The sequence below is a fragment of the Ruditapes philippinarum genome, unplaced genomic scaffold, assembly GCF_026571515.1.
Source record: "Ruditapes philippinarum isolate M1 unplaced genomic scaffold, ASM2657151v2 ctg4384_1_1_1_1, whole genome shotgun sequence".
Lineage (NCBI taxonomy): Eukaryota > Metazoa > Mollusca > Bivalvia > Venerida > Veneridae > Ruditapes > Ruditapes philippinarum.
In genome coordinates, this window is record NW_026864061.1 from 1 (window position 1) to 15304 (window position 15304).

The 15304-nt window shown below is 32.6% G+C and overlaps 1 protein-coding gene and 1 long non-coding RNA gene across 2 annotated transcripts in view; both read left to right on the forward strand.

Moving 5' to 3' along the window:
• The first annotated feature begins 162 nt into the window (after positions 1-162).
• Positions 163-15304, forward strand: part of LOC132724299 (uncharacterized) — a 35684-nt gene continuing 20542 nt past the window's right edge. Inside the window, exons 1-4 of the mRNA XM_060709139.1 lie at positions 163-247; positions 3456-3767; positions 12833-13165; positions 13671-13799. Of these exons, the coding sequence (XP_060565122.1) occupies positions 166-247; positions 3456-3767; positions 12833-13165; positions 13671-13799 (856 nt within the window). The 5' untranslated portion in view covers positions 163-165. The remainder of the gene's footprint in view (positions 248-3455; positions 3768-12832; positions 13166-13670; positions 13800-15304) is intronic.
• On the forward strand, positions 5973-8369 carry LOC132724300 (uncharacterized). Its single transcript, XR_009624890.1, has 3 exons — positions 5973-6121; positions 7000-7164; positions 7917-8369. It is a non-coding gene; the product is annotated as an uncharacterized LOC132724300 (long non-coding RNA).

Below are 15304 nucleotides of genomic sequence, written 5' to 3' on the forward strand. Positions count from 1 at the left end.
CTCCCAAAGCGATACTATTATCAGTTTCTCGAACAATTTTGGTCACGTGGCCAGAATAGAAACCACCATGTTTCACGTTTTGGTATCATGGCGTAGAACAGAATTCCAATTTGACCTCAAATTGCAGTGAGATTGGAAATATGAAGGTGTTATAATTGACGATATATGGTAAATTTCTACCAAGACTATGCAAACGATACTTTCGAATGTGGTTACTATGTCAGAAAAAGAGAATTGAAAATAACTGGTAAGGGGTCATTACTTTTATGCAGATTAGTTTATACTAATTTATTTTAGTTCGATTGTTTAAGAAGCTATAAGCTCATTGAAACACTCTCGAATCCGTTCCTAGAACCAGTACTAAGCAATGAGTGTAAAGTTTCTTGCTCATCTGACGGTGTTTGAACCCATGCGGCCTGCAATCCTTACATTACCAGTCCGACACGTTAACCACTCGGCCCCGCCGCAATATTTACAGATTTTATTTCATTGTAAAATTAATTTTGAATAAAATCTGTTTTGTTTGGGTTTTTTTTCTAATGCACAAGTAAATTATTGTATATTCCCGACCCACAAGCACTGAGAATAGTGGGGGGTTTTGATCCTTTTTGGCTTGCAGCCACGGCTGCAAGCCATTTCATATGGAAAACTTGTTCCGGTTAGGTGGTTTCCTGCTTACATCTGTTGGTGCATGATTGAACGGGAAACCAGCTGAAATCGTGCCAATCGCAACTTTTCGGCCTTTTCCGTCACTCTTCGGATTAATGATAATAGCCGATGTAGTTCCGATTGCAATCGTGACAATTCGGGCGATTCCGTCATACTGCGGAATTAGACGAAGTAATATTACGGAAATCTAAGCTATTTTAGTTACTTCGGTAATCCCAGTTTTGTTTATATAAATAGGATTTCTATTTTTACTTGATTTATCGGTTTAAAACCGTAATAAATTATAAACGAAATTGTTCCGTTTCAATTGTTTTTTCAAGACGCAAAAGTTAGTTTCTTTTATAATTGTTTTTTGTCTGTATTAGTTGTGTAGTAGTATCCGTCTTCAAAGGGGGTCCTGCTTACCATGATCGAGTTATATTTAGATCTACTGAACTTCTTGGTGAGGTAATCTAAAAATAGCCCATGCATATCATTAACCTTGCCACGTGCTGATCCAAACTCGCAGCGGTTACTTCCCCTGGTCTGTACAGTTAAAGTAGCAAAGCGTGACGTAACAGCTGTGAGGAGTTTATTTGTGATCGTGTAACATAGTTGATACATGCTTATTAATTGGTACCACGTAACGAAGTATTTTAGTGCATTTACTTGTCTATAAAGCAAAGGAATGATTTCGCTGCGAAAAAGGGGATATGAAATGTGCACACTTGTTTTCCTTCAGTATCACGTTAGTATTTTTACGATTGATCATTTTCTTAATTAGTTTTATACAATAGAGAATAGATTTCAAATCGTTTTGACAAAAAATATTCGGTTTTCCAAAAAAAAAAAACCCAACCAAATAAACCCTTTATGGTATACAAATACCGTAATTAAAAAATTGTGATAATAAATTGAAACCAAAAAACCACACAATTTTAAAGGGTTGGGATGAAGGCACAACTGTGCAAGCCTTTCCTTTTAAAAGGAAACTTTATTATTTGTTAAACTCTTTGTAAAGACCAATAAAGTTCCCCGCTAAATACCCATACACTGTGGGTTTGATATATCTCCGGCACAAGTCATTGGTCTCGTAGTACAGAGAAAGTACAGTAACATTTTATATTTAAAGATAGGGGAAATACCTAGAGTTAAATATACACGGAAAAATTGGAAAATGTAATCAAATGTGTAAAACTTTAATATAGTCGAAAGATTTCAGATGAAAATGATGTTATGTCGACATTTAAAAGATGCAAAAATGTAAAAATAATTGAAACAAATATAAGATTTTGTTGTGGAAAAATGATAATGATGATTATATAAATTTGAACAGTCTGTTTAAAATACAAAATGAAAAGATTACTAATATTAAATTCTGCCGTGATTTTTTTTATTTATATTGTAATGTTAGTAAATATAACATATTCTACATCTCGCAAACCAATAAAACCACTGCTGTTCAACTGAAATATAAAAGAAATAGCTTAAGTGTTTTTTGCCGTATTTTCTTCGTCGGCAGATTTAACGTAATGTACGTCATGCGAAAAACTGCTGACCAGTTAAACGTATAGTAGAATCTGCTGACCAGTTAAACATATAGTAGAATTTGTTGTCCAGTTTAACTTATAGTGAAAATTGCTGACCATTTAAATTAGAGATATAGAGACAATTATGTCTAGACGTAAGTTTCTTTTTTTTTCAATGTTAGTAAATACAAAAAAAATCTACAGCTTACAAAACAATAAAACCACTGATGACCAATTAAAACTCTAAAAGAAATTACTTAAGTGAGTTTATTTTCCTTTTCACTTTAAAAATTTATTCTTCATTGCAGTGAAACATATTTTCCATATTTTCATTTGCGTCTTGCCGGACTTCTTTCTTCTAACTTCAGCCAATATCCAACATTTTAGGGCAAGTCTTTCAAATTGTAATGTCAGAAAGAGAAAAATGTATAAAATTATACCGCAACTCATGAAATATTTATTTTCATACCACTCGATAAAGATAAATCCTGCATTTATCGAAAAGAAAATTTGAATACCTTTATGTACTATTGACAATTAATTACTTTTTGCATCTTTTAAATGTCAACATAACATAATTTTCATCTGAAATCTTTCGACATTTTTTAATGTTTCACACAATTAATTACATTTTCCGAGTATGTTATATATTACTAAATAACTCTTCGAGTATTTCCCCTATCTTTGGATATAAAATGTTACTTTTATTTAGACGTTTTCAGTATACAAAAAAAGAAAGAAAATAACAGTGTGATAGTGTGATGGCGACAGTGCGGTATCGCGATGACGACAGTACGATAATGCGACAGTGCAATATCGCATTGACGACAGTGCGATACCGCGATGGCGACAGTACGATACCGCAATTCCGACAACGCGATAGTATTGTATCGCATTTTCGCCATCGCGTTATCGCACTGTCGTCATCATGTTATCGCATTGTCCCCATCGCACTATCGCATTTTCGTGCTGTCGAATTCGCGGTTTATACTGTCGTCATCGCACTGTTGCATTGTCGCCCTCTGGATGATAAAGTATAACCACTATGGCCCTCACGGTATTCCGTAAGAAAGCGGTCAATTTTCTATATTCAGTATTGCCCGTACTCAAAATAACTTGTGCATTAGATTTTTAATCTTTCAATTTCAATTTCTGTCAATCTAACTATGATCCTTTGGCTTGCTTATTCTGCGAATCAAAAATACCTTTGCGCCACTGTTCTATAAGTACATTTCTTTTTGTTTATTTTGAAATCACTTGTCGTTTTGTATTTTTCAGTCCTAGATAGTCATACCACAAGTGTTTTCTTGCCTGGTTCCAGTCCTGTGTTGTATTTCAAGTTACAAAATGGTTTGGCAAGTAACATAAGATTATACCTACTCCAGTCTAACGTCACACTACTTGAAGTCGATCAAGAAAACAACGTGACGTACCATGATAATGACGTTACTTTCAACGGAAATGTTCATCAAAACAACTTCTCCGCAAAAATTCTAAACTTACAAAGACAAAGAAACGGGACATATGTCTGTGAATACACCATTGATGATGGCACCACTATGCGAGACGGCATAACTGTTGTGGTTCTAAGTAAACTTGTTTTTTGTTTTTTTTTCTTTTTAGTAAAAGTGTTGTTTTTTTTTTGTTTTTTTTTTAGTTGTAGATTCTGTTGCAACAGCTCGTAAAAATAACATGGTCTGTCATTTTTCAAATATATGGACTTTTTCCTAATGAATTTCGAATTTTTCTATTCAATCTCTTAGCATTTTTCTGCGTGCCCACTTATTACAATCGCTAAGAAGATTCGTCGTTCGTAATCTTCAAGCAGAGTTGTCGTTCTTGAATTGATAAAAATTACATGCACAAACAGAGACAAAAGAGGGTTGTCGTTCGTAGATAAACGGCAATTTAACTTTCAAAGTAGTGTTGTAGTTTGAATTAACATCTACACGCTTAAAGCAGGGTTAATTGTCGTTTGTAAATAGCAATAACACTCTCATAACATAGCTATCGTTCATAAGTAACAATGCAAGGTCCCCAAACATAGTTGTCGTTCTTTACATACTTTGTGGTACTGTCGCTCTGCCGGGCGCCAGGCGAAAACACGCAAAAAAAAAAGAAAACAAAGACATAGTCGCATCGTCGGATAGTAACGGTTGTTTTACACATAATCGGTAATAATCGGATAAATTCAATGGTTCGGTCGCAATCGCAACTACTCGGCACTTTCCGTCAGTCTTCGGATAAGGACCTCGAACACAATAGTATGAATACCGAAAGTACAAAAAACCAACATGTTGATTTTAAGTCGGATTAGTTTAAAATTGAAAATTAGTGGGCATATTTAAATAACAAGTTGTTGTCAGAGATATTTTCAAGCATAAGAGTACCGGAACAGAAATTAGATGTCAAATATATACATTCGTTTTACATTATCTCTGTTAATGTTTACATCTGAAACCACGTGGTAGAACTACTTTCAATTCGTTTTGTTTCCGAGGTTATTATAGATAATAGCAGAGGATGTTCCGATTGGGTTCGGTCGTTGGTATCCTACGATGACAAAGTGGTAACTTTGTCTTAATTTCGTCGAGGGCATTAATCAGCTCGTCGAGGACATAAATCAGCCAGCATAATAAGCCGATAGTATGCTACTTCCCAGCAAACATACCTATATCGGGCCGATATCGGCTATATGATGGAATATCTGTGTCGGCTACCATATATCGGACCGATGTCTATCCGATATTGACATATTTCACAGATATAGGTCCGACATCGGTCCGATTTATATTCGTTTGACATGATTTAAGTTTTATCATGGTAACGTTTTTTAGCATACAGGACCATGAAACCGGGAAAAAAAATCCGAATTTTAACGCGTTTAACCATTGAACGGATATTTATCGTAATTTGCACAATGGTAAATAGTTACCTACGCACCGTACATCCGGGCACGCTTACATTTGGCGCAAAACTCAACAAGGGACAAAAAGTTCGTATATTTACAATCGCTGGGTAATTTAGCATTTTCTAATACCTTTTTGATAAAATATCATTAACATAATTGATATACTGGTTGAGTGCTATTGAAATTTTGAAAAATAAAATACAAAATATATGGACAAGATGGCTTTGATTTTATAGTCATACAATTTCGCGATCACGTTAAATTGGTTTGGTAATAATTTCTTTTAAACCTATAGGACCTTAGCAACTTGTTGACATAAATAAGAAATAATTTGTTTCTAAGTTTAAGCAAGACTTTGCCATTAATTGATTTATAGGTATACTCTTAAATGATTTTAAACAATAATTGGTCTTTAATTGATAAAAGATGTGCTTTTTTTAATGTCTGAATGGTTGTATTGTGTTATTTCCTTCCACTTGAAGAACTTGGGAGACGTAAGATGTCAGTATTAAATGAAATTATTCAAATTATTGGTTCATTCTGTGTATAATGTTTTTTATTTGGTTAAATATTGTCGGTTTAGGGTTTAAAAAGATCATGGCATTTTCTTTTGATGTTCTTGTTAAGAAATCAAACTTCTAAATTTAATAGCAGTTTGTTCCCATGTCCTCTTCATTTAAGGATGTTTCACTTGGTCTGGACACTGCAGGATGATTTAATTAAAAATAATATTCCTTTTTTTTTTTACTTCAGTAATTATATTGAAAGTTATGTTTCTCATTAAATAATATTTTTGTATTTTAGCACGAGATATCCGCATTTTTTACCCTATTAGAAAAAATGTGTCTCGACAAACACACACAAATATTGGACACTGTTTCATCAGGTATTTGGCGTTGTGTCAAAGTTGGAAAGTCAAGATGGTGGTGGACCAACTGAATTGCCTGATGATATTCATTTACCAGTTACAAGCATTGAAGAACTGGAGTTGGTTGAGACAGGTTTACAAGAACCTGGTTGTTTCAATGGCTTGGTAAATTTATTTTTATTAGTTAGAAAGATGTTAATTTTATCTTTGCACGAAATGAATTTATTAGTGTTTTTGCTAAACTTTTTTTATGTCACTAAAATTTTGCACACTAGTTTTCTGTCCGTCATACTGTTCTTAAAAGTTTTTGGCCTGTCATTAGTGTGCTTTTGTTTGTAACACACAAAAGACATTATATTATTACTCTAGTGTAATATGTAGACATTATATTATAACTAGTGTAATATAGTATTTCTTAAATAGAGAATATCTGTTTGTTTTGCATGTAAGATTGATAAATATTTCACTGAGCGAACACCAAATGCAATATTAATTTCATGACTTGCATTGCAACGAATGAAAATAAAATACCTGGTGTTCACGAATGAAATATATTTCAATCTTATATGTAAAACAAAGAAATTTTCTTTTTATTTCATGCTTTTTTCGTGATTTTAAATATTTTTTACTGATTTGCTGTCTGACGTCGCGCATTCTCCTTTATGAAGTCATAACATCATGTCACATCATCAATTTTGAAATATAATCCTGTTAAATCCTCCAATTTTGTTACACTTTTAACATGATAAATGATGACATCGACTTTCTTTTCTTAAAGAAAGAACATTTAAGTATGACGGCATTTTATTGGGCCTGTTATTCCATTTAGTTATATTCTTTTCATCTGCATTCAGATATAGTCTGGCTACAGTGAAAATGATATATTATAAATTTCAGTATTGGTTTATCAAAAATATTATCTATTACAGTGAAACACTGGAAAAGCATGATATAAATGGCCTTATTACACTCCTGTGAATTATGTGTCAAATGCTTTTTTGAAATGTTAGAAATGTGTTTAGAACAAAAATCATATATTTCAGGTCACATACCTGACACTGCAGTGCAAGGAGGTATCACAAGAAGCGATATGTCAAAAAGAGTCATGAAACACTGCATGTCAAATCAGTTGGCACTTCAGTTCAACTGGTTTGGCAAGAAAGGGAAGAGAGCGTTTGGGAAACTGAAGCTGGCCAAGGCAGTGCAAAGTAATTATTTTATTTTCATTTAAAATTTTATGGCATATTTGACTTAGATATTCGATTAAAAAGAAGAAAATATATCACTATGTTCTCACCTCTGCATAGAAAAGGATATTTCATAAAAAATAATATATCCCAAACTGATTTTATTGCTTAATTAAATGTTTGGAGTTCAAATGCGAGGAATTATATCAGGAGGAAGTAGCCTGATTGATATAATGATTGTATTCGAATATCATAGTGATTTCATAATGCAGTGAAATCACTTTTTTGGATATATTATTTCGATTCTAACAACAACAGATAAATACTGCCGTACCTAGTATTAAGGTACACTGCGTCTGATTTGTTTCCATACTCATTTTCAGCGCCTCACATTTTTAAATGCTAATGTCACATATCTGTAAATGGTTTCGTCACATGTTTAAATACAATGATTTTATTGCATAATATTAAATAACACACTTCAGGTCCTTCTGTGTTTAATAGAGGAAAATGCGGGTTGTGTTAGAATATTATATAAGTTTTGGATAAAGTTAATATTTTTTATGATGTATACCTTTACTTGATGTGTTAATTGATAAAAGCATAATATTCAGTTTAGAACACTTGAATGTATGGAGAAGTTAATATTTTAATTAAGTATATCACAAAAATTTAAGGAGTATATATAGTCTACCACTACATGTGTCTATAAAGTTCTGCCAGAACAAAAGTAAGTAGGTAGATCTTATTTTCTTTTTTAATTATACTTACAGAAGCAGTCATGAAATGTAAAAAAAATGTACAGCAGCTGAAGTCGAATTAGATTGTAGAGAATGGTTTCGCAGTGCATGTGACAGAGAAAGAGACAGGCCGTAAAAGAAGACAAAAAACCAATGAAGGTGTCCAAGAAACACCCACTGAATAGAACTTTTTTATATATTTATAGCGATATTGAAAGAAAAAAGATGGCTCTTTTAAATTGGAAGTAATGTAAAGGACTTGTATCATTCTAGCCTAATAGTTCAAGAGCATATAGCCTAAGAAGAATAAATCATACATAAATAGTGATATAGTTAAACTAAACATTATTGAGATATATTTAAGAAACAATATCAGTTTCTGTGTTGTTCATCGGCTATTTAAAATCAGTTTAAGCTTGTGTGTCAGGCAGGATTATATATATTGTGTTTACATCGTTGCTGGATTAATGATTCTTCAGCCCCTGACCAGTTAAGTTTAAAGTGACGCCATTCTGGCACTTGTATAAACAAGCTGCATACTTGGGATGACGTTTTTATGGTGCTTACGAGTTCGCGTCAATTTGTCTTATAAAACTTATATCAATCTGTTGGGTCGGTGAATGTGAGATGTTACTTTAGCATCATATGAAAAGAAGGAAAAAAGTGAACTGAAAACATCAGAAAAAGTGCGTTATTATTTTTGCCGTAAAAAGAATTTGAAAACTATTTTATTGAGGGAGAACAAAAAACAGCAGCATATTTGTGTAGTCCATAATCAGTGCTTATTGGAAGTTTATGCCGTTAAAATCCTTCTTTGTTATAGAAACAAAATCTTAAGGAGTGTTAGATTTACATAAGATGTACATATTGTTATTGTTTTTACTCATTCAGTATTTCAATCGCACATATCAAATATTGAGATTATGGTCATAGCTTCATGATAATCAAATAATTTTTACAATTATAATACTAAATCCTGCGATTTGTAAAACTATAATTCAATTACAGCATGCCCACTCAATTTCAAATGTAGGGTACATGTACCCCCTGTCATTGAAAATTGGGGGTACATTTCAAAATCTGGGGGTACACATAAGTTTAAACATGTTTTTGTTTGTAAGAACATTTTAGTCATAATGATATTAATGAACAGGTGTTTCACTTAGTATTACACAAACTAATCACTTTAGGAAGCAATATAACAGCCATTACAATCACTGGTATTTTGTTTAGTCCATACAATTATTACCCATAACCAAAATTTTGTATATCCGAACTTATGTACATTTATTTCAAATTCTCAATTGTTTATATTTTCATTTCATATGAAATGCATAAATCTCACAATTGAAGGTAGTTGTTAAAAAATCAAGTGACTTAATTTATCCTATCATTGGAGAACTCCAAACACTTTTTGGCAGTTGTAAATATCCAAAACTTTTTTTCTTAAGACAGTACATGTGACGTCAAACCATGACTAAAATATTTACGAATCAGACTGAGATGACTTTGAAAGCAGACATGTATGCAATTGTGACTGGGTTTAGACTGTTCCTAACCATTGGTAGACGGCAACGACATTTAGTTGATATGCATATTAGACTATCCCAAACATTCATTCTGACGATTTTACTTTGCGTGCATGTACCCCCTGCTTACAATATTTATGCGTGCATCTAGAAATTTGTGCGTGAATTACGCACTGTAGTGCGTGAATGGGCATGCTGAATTATTGTTTTTGATTCGGTATTATAGGTTGTTTTTTTGTTTTATGCTTTGTAAAAATATTATAAATCCATTTTATTACCATGCCTTGCCAAATGTATAGTCAAGTCTAGTCTTTATTTTTTGCATTGTTTTTTACATTGTTTTATTCTTACATTTATTTTCTTTAATAATTCTGCATAATTGCTGATATTTATTTTTTTCTATTATTGCATAATAGCTGAAGTATAGAGAAAAAAAAACACCCATACATATGCATTGGTGCAATGTTGTAGATTCATTCTCAGTTTTTAAATGGAATTGAAATCATAGCTTTTGAACATATTAAGTTTTATTATTGGCATTTTTAATTTGTTTGTTTATAATGTTTTACCAAGGAAGCAGAACTAAATTGAATTATTACTAGTCTTTTATATCTTTTTTTAGTCAGGTATGTTTTTATTTAAAGTGAAGATGTATATTTGTTTAGAAATGGAAGCATGATAAAAGAATTAACAGTGATGTTTGTACAATATATATATTATTTATCAACAGAAATAACAATTGAAGATGGCCATAAGGAGTTGTTTACCAATTAATGCAATCTAATGTAAAAGTCAAAAAAATATTATTTAATGTGGGAATCTGAATATTAGTTATAGTATGATAAAATGATATAATGTCATCAGTGGGGAACTTTCTCAAGAGTGAATCTATTATATTCTTTAAAATTTTGATTTCTTAAATTTTATGTCTTCATTATAAAGATTCAGTAACCATGACAATTTATTTTCTTATTTACAACATTAAATAACATAGATTGAAGACTAATATTGTTTGTTTGTTTTTGGGGGGGGGTGTTGTGCACTTTTTCTCACATACTTCTCAAATATTTATATCAAAACAATGAAAAATGGATTGTTTGCTGTTATGTTATTGGGTTTTATTTGCAGTCTGCGATAAACAATTTAATTTTGATAAAGCAACAAATACTAGTTTACAGTACCATTGTCCTTTAAAAATACAACTATATTTTTAGCTCGACTAATCGATAAGAATAAGTAGAGCTATTGTAGTCACCCGAGCGTCGGCGTCCGCGTCGGCGTAACCACTTATGTTAAAGTTTTTGTAATAGTTCAAATATTTTCAAAGTCCATTGACATATGGCTTTGAAACTTTGCACACTTGTTCACCATCATGACCCCAACCTGTAGACAGGAGGAGGTAACTCTATTAAGCATTTGACAGAATTATGCCCCTTTTTCAACTTGGAATTTATGTTAAAGTTTTTGTAATACCTCAAATATTTTCAAAGTCCATTGACATATGGCTTTGAAACTTTGCACACTTGTTCATCATCATGACCCCCACCTGTAGACAGGAGGAGGTAACGGTATCAAACATTTTGACAGAATTATGCCCCTTTTTCGACTTAGAATTTACGTTAAAGTTTTTGTAATAGTTCAAATATTTTCAAAGTCCATTGACATATGGCTTTGAAACTTTGCACACTTGTTCACGATCATGACACCAACCTGTAGACAGGAGGAGGTAACTCTTATCAAGCATTTTGACAGAATTATGCCCCTTTTTCGACTTAGAATTTACGTTAAATTTTTTTGTAATACCTCAAATATTTTCAAAGTCCATTGGCATATGGCTTTGAAACTTTGCATACTTGTTCAACCAACCTGTAAACAGGAGTAGGTAACTCTATCAAGCATTATTTTTTACTATCAAGCACTAGAATAGTCGAGCGTTGCTGTCCTTCCGACAGCTCTTGTTTCCAATCTTTGTTAAATTCTCTTTTGACTGTGATGTTAACTGCTTTACACAATTAACATACATTTGTTAAAAAAAAAATATTGATTCTATGATATACATGTATATTTGCCAAATGAAAATAAAAAGCTTATATTTAAGCTCAATTGTGTTTTTTTGTTAATTGGAATGAAAAAATCAAAGTAAAATGTTTTATTAGAAGAAAAATTAAAGGTTAATTTATGTCGGTATGACACCGGCTTCAAATCGATCTAACGATATACAGCCGATATCGGCCCGACTTGTAGCCGGGTTGCACATCCGACATCTGTCCGATATAAGAAATCGATATCGGGCCGACATAACAACTGATATTGGGCCGATATTGGACCGATATAAAATGTTTGCTGGGTTGTATAAATGATATGGGGGAATAAGGGTAAAATTGTTCATACATTAAAGCTGTAAACATTGCAAAACAAAAAATATTATAAATTAGATGTGTAAATTTACTGTATACAAGTAATAGAAAAAGCATCGAAACACAAGGCTATCTGATTTGTACGAGGGGGCGTAGCCCCCGAGTATCAATCTGATTGGACTTGTAATCTAGGTGTATAACCACTGTATATTGCAAAATTGTATCATAGTTTGGGGACCTTTCTGTTGAAATTGTGTCAGAGTTAAATCGTATACATATACATGCACAGCGCGTTAACTGGAGTGCAAGAATTAGTTACCCGCACACCAGAACATGTACATTGATTGGCTCATTTTTGTTGGGGTTTACATATTGTGACTGCAGAGAAAGGGAAAGCGACAGAAATATCATAATTATTCAGATGTTCGTTCATTGATTCCTTTTTTCCGGAGTTTCATATTGTGACAACAGGGAACGTGTTTTCATGTTTGACTATGATACAAAACAGAAAGAACATCAAAACACTCGGCAATCTGATTAATACTCGGGAGCTACGCCCCCTCGTTCTTGTAAATCAGATAGCCTCGTGTTTCGATGCTCTTTCTATTACTTAATACACGCCGAGTCGTCCCATTATTTTCCAATGTTGCTCTAATTTTCCTGCCCTTCATAAAAGGGAGGAATAGAGAGGGTTCGCATAACTGATGGAATAATACAAGTCATCTTCCCACCAAATATGACATCTGTCAATAATGGAGGCTGTATGGGTAAAAGTGTAAAAGAAAATCTATTTTTAGCACTGATGACCTTGACTTGACTGGCCCCTAACTCCATAGGGTGGAAGAACCTATTATAGACAGCAATACATTATGACGGGACAAACAAACGATTTAATACTTTTAAAACTACGAATCACAGAATAACATTAGCAGAAGTTTAAACAGGTAAACGGCCCATCAGACCTCAACGGTGGTAAAAATCACGATTCTGCGTCAAGTGAAATTCAAATAATAATTATTGTTGACAACAAAATGCATACTATTATTTCGTCGTTTATTTACAGGAAAACCAAAGGCGCCGGAAATCATAAATACCACGTGGGAAGTTTTCGGAAATGGAATATCAGGCACTCTAACTTGTGAGGGTACTTCTGATTTCGCCGCTCCACTTTTCTATAAACCTGCTGTAGCAGCCAATTTAACGACTGAATGGATCATTCCATCCGAAAACGATTGGCAAGGGAGAAACGTTGGTTACTTTTCATCAATCAATGGATCCTCAGCTAACATATCAATTCTTGATTGTATGGAAACGAATTTGTTGCCGATATATTGCAAAGTGTCAGAAAAGTCGCTTGTTTCGGACAAAAGCTTTGGGTTTTTCCCTTACATTATGTGTAAGTATATAATTTTTATCGAATAAAGCCAACTCGCCTTTTTGATATTACTAAAAAATTTCTTGTGGTGAAAAAGCATAAAAAATAGTTGTTAAGCCTCATTTTATGGCAAAGGCCTCAAATATAGATGAATCCACATTTTTCTATTGCAAGCTAGTGCCTAGTGGAAGCTGTGTGGAAAGGAATTTACATAAGTCACACCAATCCACGAAATCTATCAGTGTGTTTGTATATGCTTACTGAGAAAAAATTATATTGTACAAATTGAAATAAAAATTCTTTAAACTAATGGCAAAGGGTCAAAATTAAAAAACAAGTAGGTGAGTAAATGTTCATTCTAGTAATAAAATGTGGCATGTCGAGTGCAAAAGAAGTATACGACGGAACACTAGAATGTTTTGACTTTATCTTTCTAAGACATTTTTCCATTCCTCAATTTCTGCAACTCCACAATAAGTTACACAAAATCGCGATATTTAGATATACTTGTTACCTTTTGTTGCAGGTCCGGAACTAGATTTATGGTCGCCTGATGGAGATGGTGTTGATATATTGCCGGCTGATGAGCATGATGAAGATGGTTTTGATATTTTTGATTTATTAACTGTTTTTCTGATATTGGCTTCTGTAATTGGTGCGTATTATTTTGTACTTTTTTAAATAATGGACATTGTATATATAATCTGAACTTATATTTTCTTTATTTTTAAAGAAAAGCTTTACCATTGGTCATTTAATATCTATAGTATCTAGTCATGACAAGAGCGCCATATAAAGTATGTGATGTCAAAAAAAGGACAGAATCGGAAAATAAAATATATCAAGCAGAACAATGGTTTATTAACCAGAACAATAGTTTATCAACCAGAACAATGGTTTATCAACCGGAACAATGGTTTATCAATCAGAACAATGCTTTATTACCCAAAACAATGGTTTATCAACCAGAACAATGCTTTATTAACCAGAAAAATGGTTTATCAACCAGCACAATGCTTTATTAACCAGAACAATGGTTTATCAACCAGCACAATGCTTTATTAACCAGAACAATGGTTTATCAACCAGCACAATGGTTTATTAACCAAAACAATGGTTTATCTACCAGCACAATGGTTTATTAACCAAAACAATGGTTTATCAACCAGCACAATGGTTTATTAACCAGAACAATGCTTTATCAACCAGAACAATGCTTTATTAACCAGAGCAATGGTTTATGAACCAGAACAATGCTTTATTAACCAGAGCAATGGTTTATCAACCAGAACAATGCTTTATTAACCAGAACAATGGTTTATCAACCAGCACAATGCTTTATTAACCAGAACAATGCTTTATCAACCATAACACAAGTATTTTACACAAGTGTCACTGTGGTTTACAAAGTTTCTAAAACCAAGGGTAATTAGTCTCGATCGTTTTACACGAGGTTTCACTAAACCTTGATCTTTGACATTTTATCTTCAATTCGTTAGGGGTCATATATTTGGCATGGACACTGCCACTATTAAGTTTCGACAAAGATATTACATTACCTTGACCTTTGACCCTCAAAACCCTTTTAGCTCGACTTTTTCGAAGACAAAGTCCGAGCTACTTGCTACAGTCATGCATTTCATTCCCGTATCCGTTGTTGTCTACATAATTTTACATAGGCCATTGAATGAGTATAAATTCAATACTGAATTTATTGAACGAGTTGAATAAAGTTTTATGTTATATTATTGAACGAGTTCATTAATTCAGTATTGAAATTACACGAATACAATATTCTATTTACACAGGTAAATGCACCACATGTTTGTTGTATGTTTATAAACACATGTTTCATATGTTTTGAAAAACATGTGTTTAAGAACATATGTTTTTTATATGTAAAATAACATATGTTAAACAGGTCAATGTGAAAAACATGTGTAACAAACATATATTAAACTCATGGTTATCAAATGTTTTTCATCTAAATAAGATTTAACATGTTAAATATATGTGAAATTTCATGTGTTTTTCATATGATAAATTTATGATCATATATTCTGGAAGATTTGATTTACACTTTGGACAGTCTTAATTAGATTCTACATGATTAAACATAATTTCTTAAAAGATTCTTGGTTCATGCATATATGTGCAACT